The 13,089-nt window shown below is 36.8% G+C and overlaps 1 protein-coding gene across 2 annotated transcripts in view; it reads left to right on the top strand.

The window, feature by feature from the left end:
* The window catches only part of TGFBR1 (transforming growth factor beta receptor 1), a 37,455-nt gene that overhangs the window by 10,880 nt on the left and 13,486 nt on the right, over positions 1-13,089 (top strand). For both annotated transcript variants that reach the window (XM_082752560.1, XM_082752559.1), the window contains exons 4-6: positions 944-1,174; positions 7,658-7,825; positions 8,840-8,996. In XM_082752560.1, the coding sequence (XP_082608686.1) occupies positions 944-1,174; positions 7,658-7,825; positions 8,840-8,996 (556 nt within the window). The remainder of the gene's footprint in view (positions 1-943; positions 1,175-7,657; positions 7,826-8,839; positions 8,997-13,089) is intronic.

Raw genomic sequence — 13,089 nt, forward strand, 5'->3', positions numbered from 1 at the left:
TAAGGAAATGCAGATGTTCTATCAGCTGTTGGAACAGCGATTACAGAGCAATAGATTTTCAAGTGTTTAAGTGAAATAATACAATATCAAAAGACCTTATTGTGAGCAGATAATTACATTCACCCTGTAATGTAGTATCACTGCAGAATTCAACAAGCCTTTTAGTTACAACAAAAACCTACCCTTGGGGGATACCAGTGCTTCTTGTTTGTTGTGTAAGTTTATGGAAGCATGTTACAAGGTGCTGTGATTTGAATGCATGTAGATGTTCTGGAGCTGTAAAACCTGCATGAATGTGAGCGTTTTTCTCATGTATAATGCTAGTGAAGTACACAAGTGTGGCCTGTGAAACAGGAAGATAGTGTTAAAAGGATGTTTTCCTATATTACAGGGGCTTGAGAGTACTAACAGGCTGCTCATGTACTTGGGTATCAGCATGAATGTTTGACAGTGTTGCTGATAAGCATGGTTTAACTTTGTCTTAGAAATGGACCAAGTCTCACCTAGCAAGAAGTCAAGAAATTGGATTAGTATAAAAGGTGCTCTTGAACTGCTTTGTCAAGAGAGTTATGATCTTTAACAACAACAAAAAAACTTAATCTGATTGTTCCATGGTTTGTTTCTTATGTTTAGTTAATTTTTGTGGGCTTGTCCCCTTCCTCCTTTCCCCCTGCCCCCCTCCCCCCCCCCCCCAAAGTTTAAACAGAAAGGAAATTCGTATGTTACTTTAAAAGGCTGTAGAGGCAGTTTGTAGCATAATATATTTCAGTATTTGTATTGTTGGCGTTTAAAACTGCAGACGGCATCTTACCGATGTACTTATTACCAGTCTCCAACAAGTTGTCAAAATCTTATGAGTGTGCATTCTAAGAGAAACATCTTAATGGAAAATAGATCCGAAGTGCTTACTTTGTTTAAGGTTAATATTAAATCTTCTTTTCAGGTTTACCTTTACTTGTGCAAAGAACAATTGCAAGAACTATAGTACTTCAAGAAAGCATTGGTAAGGGTCGCTTTGGAGAAGTATGGCGAGGGAAATGGAGAGGAGAAGAAGTTGCTGTGAAGATCTTTTCTTCAAGAGAAGAACGTTCATGGTTTCGAGAGGCAGAAATTTATCAAACAGTTATGCTACGACATGAAAACATTCTTGGATTTATAGCTGCAGACAATAAAGGTTAGTAATACTGTGAATTAATTTTGCTTTTTGTATTCTGCGTCAGAAAAGACGGTAATTTTAAAATCTATTTTGCAAACACCCAGTTAAGAACAGGAAAAAAATAATAATATTTGAACATCTGGTGTTTCATCGGGTTTAATTAAAAAAGTACTTTTTTCTGGAAAACATGTTTAAATCTTTTAAATAACTATAATTCAAAAAGATTATTTAATGAGGTGTAATTTCCACAAACAAGTTAAAATGTTAACTGAACTTGATATCAAAAAGTAGCTGCATTACCCAATCAGCCTGCAAGTTTGCTGAATACCTTTACTTTCCAAATAGCCTAACAAGATAGACATGTGGGACCAAGAGAAATAACGTCTAATCTGGTAATCCTAATATAATGAAGGAGGTAGAGAATTCATTTTTCTGTCTGAGATATGAGAAGTTTTACATTTAGCAGTTCAATTAGAAAAGAAGCTGTAAAAAAGCGATTAATAGTTTGTTCCTAGTATTAAAAACCTGTACCTATCTCCTGTTGTTGGAGTATACAAGTAGAATTCTCTTTAATTATCAGTAGACCGATTTCAAGTGTCTATTTCTCTATGAACATGTTGAATTGGAACAGAACCCAAAAGTTTGCGTGAAACACTCCCCTTCTCTAAGGAACAGTTAGCTACAGTTAAATTGTTCCTAACATGTTTAACATGTTTGTCTCCAAGAGCTTGGATATCCACAGCATACTAAGCAACTTGTTCCAGCCGTGTAGTATGCTTACCATTAGAAACTTAGTCTTAATATCCAACACAACTTTAGATGTGACAGTAAGAACAGGCGTGAAAGCAAGAGTTTGTTGTGATGGACCTACTGGAATATCTGGAATCTGCACCTTAAATGAATACATTCGTTGTATTAAAGATGCTAATGAAAACACCCCTCTGCAGAAGTTACGAGCACTATTTCAGTTAGAAGTGCCATGGATATATCACACTATCTTAGCTGTAACTTTCAAGAAAATCAGTCTGTAGTTAAGCATAGCAGTCTCCCATTTTGCCTCAAACCCATAGTTTGTCCCAAAACTACACTTGACTGCTGTGCACAGGGGGTATGAGGAAGTTACCCTAAACTGGTGGGCTCCTGAAATAATACTGTAATTGCTGGCTCAGGTTCGAGATGCAGTACAGTGGATTTCCATTTAACTTGAACATCTCTTGGTTCCCTGCAGTACACTATAATGTGATGTAAAAAACTGTTTTTTTTGTTTGTTTGTTTCTGTTGTTAATATGCTGGACTTAAATTGAGGAAGAAATCCTTTGTTAAAAGCTCATGTTGTTATTTGAGGCTTTGTGGCTTTCAGACAAGGCTCTCTTGTTCTCTTGAGAACTAGTTTGTAATCAGTTTACAAGAAAAGGATGAAGACATGTTTTGAAAATGCTGTAACTTTTTACTCTGTCTATTTCTCCAATGGTGTTACTGTCTAATCAAGTGGGAAAAGCTTTTTTCACAGGAGCTTACTGCTGGTTTATTTCACCTACCAATGCAGAATTCTCAGGATAGCCTTCTACATCCTCATAGCAAGGAAATCTGTACACACCATTATTTCCCTAGATTAAGGATTCAGAAGTCCTGAATATCAAAAGGAGGTTAATATGTCAACTGTACTTTCGAATAGTTGGAGCCCCCTGTGTACCATTAAATGGGGTAGCACATAGGGACCATTAAGGAGGCAGTTCTTTCAGTTTCCCAGGTATGCTATCATCATACTTTAAAAGGAACGAGTGTATCACGTTATAACTTTAGAGAGACAGTAGGCTTAAAAATGCCCATTAATGGTCTTTCGTTATAGATGCTAGTGTTTCCTGCTAAGTGCTTACTAGGTGCCAGAAGCAAGATGAAACACTACTTTGCAGTGGTAATAGCTGTGAAGGATTTGCATCCATTTCCCCATAGGGCAGGAGAAATGTTGAATGCATTTGGGAGTTAGTACAGCCTAGCTGGAACACATGAAGTCATTCTCCAGGAACCTGATGATGTGTTAGTTACCTTGCAAAGGTAACTAAAAAGATACAGCAGTACAGGGAATTCCTTGTGCAATACCAGTTTATAGCTTGCTAAAAGTTTCAGTAATGCATTGAGATTAATTTCTCAGGAGTAGGTTTTCCTGTGTCCATTATGAGTGCTGAAGACTTGTTCCTCTTTCATTGCATGTAGTGGTATAAAAGTTGGCCAGTTTTATGCTGCAATTTTCTCTGCTAATAAAAGCATAAATAAGGTCTCTCATCTTAACACCAAATGTATTTTTCACAACTTTTGGGAAATCTTTGGCTGACAATTGTATCTGTAAAATTGTAATCTATACAAGCACACATCAGCTAAATCAGTGGAATTCAGCTTAGACGGTTGAGTCAGTTTGACCACCAATTCATCGACCATCACTCCTCATTTTACACTGTTTAGGTATTCCATGTGCCATAATGTTCCTCTCCCTGTTTTCCTACATTTGTTCAGAAGGCTGCAGGACCTGGTCCTATTACCTACTTTCCCGTCTGAAGATTTACTTGGAAATATGTGCTGCTGTTAAGCCAACTTGAAGGCTGAGAAGCAATAAATGTTTTTGTCTGCAGTCTCATTCTGTCTGGCTAGAACATTTATGTTCTGGTTAGCTCTTTACTTAGCCAGGAGTTATGTGCTAACTTTCAAATACTGCCAGGTCAGAGAAATTGCTTTCTGGGGCATGTGTTGCCTTCTTTTGAACTACCTAAGCAGGTAGTTTGGGGCTTGGGTATTTTTTGCTTGATACCCAATGCTAAAGTGTGTTAAGTACCTACAGTATTTTACAAGCAATGGCAGCAACCTCTGTTCACGGTACTAATTACTTCCCTGGGTTCAACTGTCTGTAACCATAATTCTATAGTCACATTTTGAGTAAGGTGAAATCTTATACTGTATTCTTTTACGTAACATTATGTGCTAAGATAATATGACTTTTCTGTTCCTTCCCCCTTGTTCAGTCAGACTACCTTATATGTTAAGTAGATCCCTAAGAATGTTAGGCAATATATTGCAGAGGAATTGCTTCCTCTTGAGAGAAGTAATGTTTGTGTTTATTCTTTTTGAGCTGTGATATTAGCCTGAGAAGAAGGCATTCGACAGGAAGGTCTTGCTAATCGACATAACTCAAGTGTTTTACATTAATTTAATCAGATGATTATCTATATGATAATCAAGCTTTTACATTTTTTTTAAAAAAAGAAAGAGCTGAAGTCCTCTTCCAGCTCCAATGGTCTTATCCCAGCTACTGCCTGAATATCTCATTTCTAGGAGTCTTACAGTTAAGGATTCCACTGTAACTGATCTTACCACTATTAATTTTCCTCATTTTTTTTCCTTAAATTATCTGCATGCCAAGAAAGGTTAGTTTCGAAGTACAGAGTAGGATACATTTTACTATGTGATACTAGAGAAATATGCAATTAGGCAGTTTTTAAACTTTAAGCTTCATTTAAATATTCAATTTGGAGCATAAATCTCAGGTTCAAAATTACCAAATACTGTCGGACTTCAAAACCTAGTGTTTAGCTTTAAGACGAGCATACCCGTGTCCAAATTCTTGTTGTAAGAGTAACAACTTTAAAAATAATTTAGTAATGATGTGAAAAAGGCTTTTTTCACCTAAGTGAATTCAATTTTAGTTGAAACTTCATTACATAGATTTGCTAAGGTAATTGTAATGAATTCTGCTCTCCAGAGGGAGCTTGTCTAAAATGAACGTTGCTTGGAATTCATTAATGTTTTTTCACATCCTGTAACCAGTGCTCTAACGATAAATCTGAATGTTTCACAAGTCTAACAAAATAAGAAAATTCTGAAGAGAGAAATAAACTTCTTGCTTTAGAGTTATTTTGATGGTCTGAAAATATTTTCAGAAGGTTTATCACAGATGGATTAAATAACCATAATTAAGCACTTTTAAATTGGTTGGGTTTTTTTGAAGATACCTAGTTTCTTGTAATATTTTTTGAACGTTTTGAAATTGCATGAGACTCTTGATTAAACTGTGTTAGCTATATTAGATTACCTTGTCTTGGAAAGTTGTTCTACTGTATATAATTATAACTGTGTATAATTACTTTTTCATACCTGATGATTCAAATGCAGTGGTTGAAAACTTCACGGCAGATGCTGTTTACTGCGAAGCCAAAATATTCAAGTCACTAGTAATTAACCACACTATCAACAGTATAAGAAGGCTTTAAGTTCATAGCTTGGGTTCTGCTTATATCACTGAATAAATACGTGTATATTTGGTCAAATTTAGTAAGGTGGAGATATTGTAGTAGGTTCCATCTAGTAGCTGAACAGTGATGTAATTATTGCTGCATTTCAGCTTGTCTGTAAATAATATTTGTGTAAGCTTGGATGTAAGACCATGGCTTGTTTAAATTCTTGTTTGGTATCAACAAACAATACATAATGCAAAAAATAGTCATCTTTTGGAAAGGGTAGTGATCCAAGCTTTATTTTTTCTTCTTTGGGGAAAAAAAAAAAGATAAAAACAAAATAAATATTAAAACTTGAAGGTAAATAATAAAGTTGTACATAAGAAAATAGAGTGGTCTATAAATCTAGTGTCTTTGAAAGATCTATTTAAATGGCATAGGTCAGTTCACAGCTTAAAATAGTGTTTAGGTATCTCTGCCTGAAACGGTGCTTGGGATTTTAACATTATACGCATACCTGTTGTTTGATCCTGTATTTGACTTCTCATGTTTCATATGAATGGGGCTTCTCATTGTGTGTTAAAACTAGACAACAATAAATAGAGAAGTTAGCAGTGTGGGGATATAACTGATGAAACATTGGCATAAAAGTAGTGAAGAGAATGTTCTGACTCCTGAATGAATTAACTTATTTCATTTTCAACTCTATAGCTTTCGGAGCTCTTTGAATAATGTATCTTAGAGAGAGCCTTTTATGTGCCTATAAACACATACCTTTTCTAATGGTTCTGTAAAACTGGTTCAGTGAAGCTACAGCTGTTGAACTGACTTTTCAGAGACCATATTTTCTCTGGTGGAAAAAGTGACATTTAATAGTGTACTGAATTCTACCAGTTCATTTGCTTGTCTATGCAAAATAGTGAAAGATGAAGCCGTCCTAACTTAAATGTTGGTGAAGACCTAAAAAGAAAAAAAAAATGCTTTCCCGTTTTTTGCTTTTTAAAAAACAAAGCCCAGGAATTGCTTCTGTGGATATGTTTTAAGAGTCTTTCCACTGCAGTAGCAGCTTTCCAACAGTCTTTTACAGTCAGGGCATTTGTCTGCTTTCTTTCATCTGTTTAAACGAAACCTAGTTGGGACTGAGCTGTGAATGTACAGAGTCAGTATTCTTTCTATTGTAAGAATTGGTTGAATGTAGATTAGACTTCTATTTTCCTACTCTGAAGTGTTCTGCTGATTCTTATTACTACTTTTTTATTACTTTTTTTCTTTAATGGTAACTCTAGCCTCCATACAAATGTCCAAGTAGAAGAGATTCTTTAAAATCTTCCCTGCCAGCCACAGGTGCTTGAGTAAATACAGCATTTCTTGATCTGTAGATGATTTTGTGCCTATGTGATGTTTCTGAGCTACATGTACTTATGAGGGGATTGAAGGAAAAGGAAAAGAAATATAAGACCCTCCAATTTGGAAACTAGACTTTCCAGTTTGCTCATCAGTATGTTTATGATAGGAAATAATTTCCGAATTCACTTCTTCCTATTCTTCAGATTTAGTTCTTCATATATTTAGCTCTTGCTGTTTTCTCACTTGTTAATAGAGAATGGCTGTATAATCCAGGATAGGAAGTCCAACGGAAATTGTTAAAGAATAGTTATCCCATAGAAAGAGATTAAAGGCTTTTCTGCAAAGTAGCTGTAAAAACACTTGTCAGATCTACCATTGGAGTTGCTTTTATTATGTTTTCTGATTGTTTTGTTTGTTTGTATTTTTATGTTGTATCTTTCAGTAGCCTCAACTTCAAGATATTTTGTGTCCATTGTTTTAATAATTTGAACAATTTAGCTGTTGCATCTCACTTGTATGTCTTCAGATATTTGTAAATGTATTACAACCTATCTGGCTCACACTTCAGATACTGGTGGTGTTAGTTTTGCATTATGTATTCAGCCTTGTTCCCCAAGCAGAAGAGTGAGGGGAAGGCAGGGCCTGACTAAATAACCTGAACAACTATTCACCAAAAATGTCACCTATGAACAATAGTGGCGTTAGCTTTCCGCGGTTTGTCTTTTAGTTTAAATAAAAGAATATTCCCTAAACTGTTCAGATTGCATGTTGGTAGGCCCAGCCCTTACGGTGGTATTTAAGTGTTAAAGAGACAGAAGTAAAGACTTAAAGTCCAATTGGCTGAGGTTGCAAAAGCGTTTGTAACTTGGAAGCATTGTATAAAACTGGTATGTATGGGGTATGCGGTATTCATGCCAATGTTGTTTTGCAGACAACGGTACGTGGACTCAGCTGTGGTTGGTGTCAGACTATCATGAACATGGGTCGCTCTTTGATTACCTGAACAGGTATACAGTAACTGTGGAAGGAATGATAAAACTAGCTTTATCCACTGCCAGTGGCCTTGCTCATCTTCACATGGAAATTGTGGGCACACAAGGTAATCTTACAATTGTTCAGTTTGTCCAGTGGATAATGCTAGATTTTTTTAAAATAGCACATACATGTTTTTCTACTGTAATTCTCTTCTTAATTAGAACATAAAACTCTTTTAGGGTATAGCTGCTTTGCACACAGCTGCTCGTTTTTGTGATGAGAAGGCATCTGAACACAGCACTGATAGCGAGGTTAATCTTTTGAGGAGCTGAGTGAATTGAAAAATGTCAGTCTGTGATAACATATGAACTCATACAAGTTCTTAATATAATATAGACTGATACTGTTTTGGTATCAGTTTCTACTGAGGACAATATGAAAATAAGTTTTCTTCCACTACTAAACAAACGCACGGTAAACTTCCAAAAATATATGATTTATACTATTAGGCTTCTCCCTTTCTCCTCAATTGCCATGCCCTTTCCCTCAACCCTCACCCCCAGCCCCATTCTTTTACATGCTAAAATGGTTGCTCTTCTGTTATTAAAGCAGAACACTTTTTGCTTTTCTTCCAAAGCTTGAAAACAAAACAGTCATAAACTCCCCTACAGTTAAAAAGTATATAACGTTTCTAGTAGTGTTGACATATTTTGTAACTGTATATCTGATGATCTGCTGAGGGATTCTGGGGGTTTGGGTTTTTTATCTTCCTTTCTGTGGTATATCCAGGTCACGATGATGTAATAATCATTCATACAAAACATCTATAGTGCCTGTCATATCTCCCTAACTTTGATTTGTGACAACATTATGGGTCTATTTCCAGAGATAGTAAAAGTATTTTGCCAGCAAGTAGTATTCGTATTTGCCAGCAAGTAGTACATACATGGAACAAGACACTTTTCTGGGTAACCAGCTATTCCACAACGAATGATTTCAAGAGTTACCTTGATGAGCCCAAAGTGGTGGAACGGGAAGGGATTCCTTAACCTCAGTCTGCATTCGCAATAGATTCGCAATACCAGCTATTGTCTTTTTACGGATGTGTTATTACTATTTATTCTTTTTTCCTTCACAGGCAAACCAGCGATTGCCCACAGAGATTTGAAATCAAAAAACATATTGGTAAAAAAGAATGGAACGTGCTGCATTGCAGACCTAGGATTGGCAGTTAGGCATGATTCAGCTACAGACACAATTGATATTGCCCCCAACCACAGAGTAGGAACAAAAAGGTAAAAATCATTAGTATGCTGTATTAGGTGATTTTTAGAATGAAATGCTTTGCTTTCTTTTTTTTTTTTTTTTTTTTCATTTAGAGGATTTTTCTAGCTACAAATATAATTAGCAAAAAATGTCAATAATGGCAGGTAGAGTTCTGTGGCCCTTTCTTCCAGCTAGTGATTTGGTTAGACTTTACTGAAAGCGCATGCTGAACATTGGGTTTTATTAGTGGAATTTGAAAAATGTCAGAAATGTGCAAATTGTAGTAGGGCAGAAGTGTATGTTAAAAACAACTAGGAGACTTCATGAATAGTGATTGTAGAGACTTCACTTGCTGTATCTTATTCTTTCTGCTTTGTTGCATGGAATTATTGCCTGCAGCACAGTCTGGTGACGTAAGACAGGATAATGACAGTGAAAGTAAAAAGCTGGGTTTTTTGTTTGTTTAGTTTGAAGCCTATGTGATAGAACAAAGCGCAGAGTTGCAAATGTGGGCTTTTGTGGAAATATATTCTTTAGAGCTTAAAAAGGTAGTTGTCTGTCATCTACTGCATAAATAGTTATCAATGGGTGAGTGAGGATGCTCCCTTTTATTTTAAAGGCCTACCTCTGAATTTGGAAATAAGAATTTTTCTCATTCTCAGAAGAACTTCTGAGAGCTGGTTCATAGCACTTCTTTATAGCTTCTGTGTTTAGTCAGTGATCCTACTTGTACTAAAATTTCTGTTGCTGAGAAATGTGTGGAAGTCCTGTGGTCCAGGATTGTGCAAGATTAACTTTTGCATATAGCCTAACTGCATTGGAGAAAATCCTGTGTTAATGTTGCCTGTTTTCCAATCCTCACATTCAAAAATGTTTTTCTTTCTTTTGACATCTCTTTAGTGAGTGATACTGCACATGTGTATGTGTGAATGGGATGTTACAATGAACTAGGGTATAGCTTTAGTTGTGGCTTTTGGGGGAGAAAAATGGGGTTTAGTAAACAAGGCTTTTTGCATTTGTATTGAAAATTGTTTTACTGACAATTATATTGCTGAGATTACTTTGTTCTAAAGTTCTGCTATTCTTCTTCTGTTACCCACTTTTTAAAAACTACACAAACAGATGAGACTTACGAATTTTTACTAGATGAGAAAATACTGGGCATTATTCCTTCTCAAGTCTCCACTAATCATTGCCTCATGCTTCTTCACAAGGGTGAAGGTGTACCAACTCTCTTACTGCAGTGGGCAGCAGCAGGACTAAGTCCACTGCCCACTTCAGACATTAGTCACTTTTACTTCTCTGAAAATTGTTCATTCTCATAAAAGGCTGGTCCCTTCTTCCTCCCTCTTGTGTATTCTTAGGTAAGTAACTCTGCATCTTTGCTTATTTTTCCATAATGAAGCTCAGCTTTTATCTGTTCAATGACAATTTTGTTCCCATTGATGGGTACCACTGTTGGTATCTTTTCTGCGCGTGGAAGCTCTGTATGCAGGTTCAGAGAGGCTTGACTAAGCTCATGTTTTTCCAGTGATTGTCTACAGTAAAACATGGTCTAGGGAGCAAGCAAGACTCATTTTCAGGTGAGTGCTCTAGCTACTGATTGGACTGATTCTTCTCTCTGGCTGAACGAATCTTTATTTCTGCTTAGAGACTTAGTTTCATCAGGGGATGTGAAATGTGTGCTTTTTGCAGTATAGCATAAAGCAGGAAATGTGAGCTTTAAACTGAGGAGGAAATAAAATCCCACCCTCCCTTTTAAACAAGTGTAACCCAGCTGTTACTTCTGGTAGTTGAAACTGGCTGTGTTTAATCTGGAGAAGCAGTTCAGTTGTAAATTACACCTTAGCATGGGCGATCTTCTGCAGTTTACCTAACGCCAGCATGAGTGGAATTCTAGCTGTGCTTGAGAACAGGTGTGGTGAAGAGAAATGTCATGTTCAACATGTTTTGGGGTCCTATTCCACTCCCTGTAAGCTTTCATAGAATTTGTGGAAATGAATACAGAGCTGTCAGACTGAGTGTGACAAGAGGAAAACCAGCAGGCTCCCAAAGCTTGGCGAGGCTATGCTCAGCATTGTTTGTAAACTCCTTTGTAGACCATTCCATTCTTGGAGGATGTTGACCTGCAGACCTTGTTCCGAAGGTCAAAATTAGTCCGTGTAGAATAGTTCTCTTCAAAACCTGAAATACTGTGTCAGTGAAAAGTGTGTTTACAGTATGAAAGTTGACAAGGAGATGCATTTTTCTCTGTTTTGTCTAATACCCATGAAATGCTAGAAACGCTAGCTAGGTGATCTGCTTGTCTTTTGCCTCCAGCAGTAATCTTAGGTAGTCACCATTTTGAGTTGCTAGTGAAGCCAAAACCAATCTTAATTGCATTGGTGGAAGGTCATGCAAAGTCAGTTTGCCTATAAATTCAGTGGAAGGCACATTTTGGGGAGGGAGGTGGTTGGCGGTTTTTTTGGATGGTTGGTTGCCGTTGTTTTGTTTGCTCATTTGTTGTTGTTTTTTTTTTTTTTTTTTTTTTTTTTCCTCCCTCTCTTTTGAGCATTTGAATTCAGCTTCATTACTACAGTCAGGCCTCTTTTATTTTTTTTCTGATAAAACCGTTGTGCTTAGGATGACTTACAGAAATGTAGACAGTCTCCTTTTACTGTTTATATAAGCAATTATGACTTACAGACTTGCAGCATGATTGGGGTTTTTGGCTTATGCTTTTTCCCTTCTGCTTCTGGCTCCATTGCTCTTCTTGTCCCTGTGTGATCTTGAGATGGATGAGAGATTCTTTCTTCTAGACCTAAAGCTGATCACTATATTGTCAAGTACATGAAGTAGCATAAGAACAAATTCCAATATATGTGTGCAAAGTCCTCGCTGAGATAAGGAAAACACACCCAACCATTTTGTATGCTTCTTGATTAAAAAGTTTTTGATACAGGTGGCCTGGAATAGTTTCAGTCTTGTCCACGTCAAAGACTGACACATTAAGACTGCCTTTCTTTCAGTAAATACTGTCAAGGTAAACCATATGTACTTCTTCAGGCAATTGTCCTCCTCAGCTTGTGTTGTTATCACATGTGGGCAATTCATATGCCTATACAGTGCTTAGGAGAATTCTCTCGTCAGCAATCCTTACTGAAATTCTGGACTATTCTAACGAGTATTTGCTCTCTAGTTGATAGCCCTTGCTTCTTTGTATGTCACTTTCATAGGATGCAGTAATGCTGAGACAATAAGCTGACTCTTTATTCCTGAAGATACCATGATGTTTATTCTAAGCAGTCAGTCTTGTATGCTGCCTGGAGCTAGAAGGAGGAAAAAACAGTTCTAGTAAGACTTTTCAGTAGTATTCAGGACTTTGTTGTACTACATTGATTGGATAAAATTGTGCACAAGCTTCTATGATAGTTTCAGAGATTGATCTGTTGGCTGATACTGTATTCCACTACTGTAATCTATGCTTGTTGCTTTTTTGCCAATTAATGGTGGTGTTTTCCAGAGCCCTGGTGTCATTTGTTTACCTTCTTCAGTAATACACCAGGTTGAGATTGACAAGGCAATGATGTGGAAAAACACACTAGAGTCTGCTAGATGTTACATATTGGATTTAGCTGCAAGAGCTATACAAGATTGAGAAAGCGATATTGCAACTTCTGACTGATAAATACTATTCGCGTTCTTTCTAGCAGTCTGTGGACGTGCTGCTGTCACTAACTCAGTGAGTTCTGCACTGACATAGTACTTAATTCGTTTGGATATCATGACTAGTTTTCAGTCTCTCTCAATCGAAAGGCTACAATAGATTTTCTGTTGTAGGGAGTGTTGAAGGTCAACTCAGCACAGTTGTTAGAGCATGTAACCTGAATTGGATTTACTATTCAAGAAAAAAAAAAAAGCCTGACATGTTCAAGAAATGTGTGTTGGTTGATGACAGGACATACTGATTGTATTATGAAGAATCAGTTACCGCAAGGTAGGGAAGCCTTTGTTTACAAGGAACACGTAACAGTGCTGCCTTTTTTAACTAGATGCCGTATGTGTTCAGGGCTTCAACTTGTTAGGGGGATGTTTTAAGTGGCTGCTACCTCCAGTAGACTCCAGGAACTGGAGATTCTTCCT

The sequence above is a fragment of the Aythya marila genome (assembly GCF_965140915.1).
Source record: "Aythya marila genome assembly, chromosome: 2".
Taxonomy (NCBI): Eukaryota; Metazoa; Chordata; class Aves; order Anseriformes; family Anatidae; genus Aythya; species Aythya marila.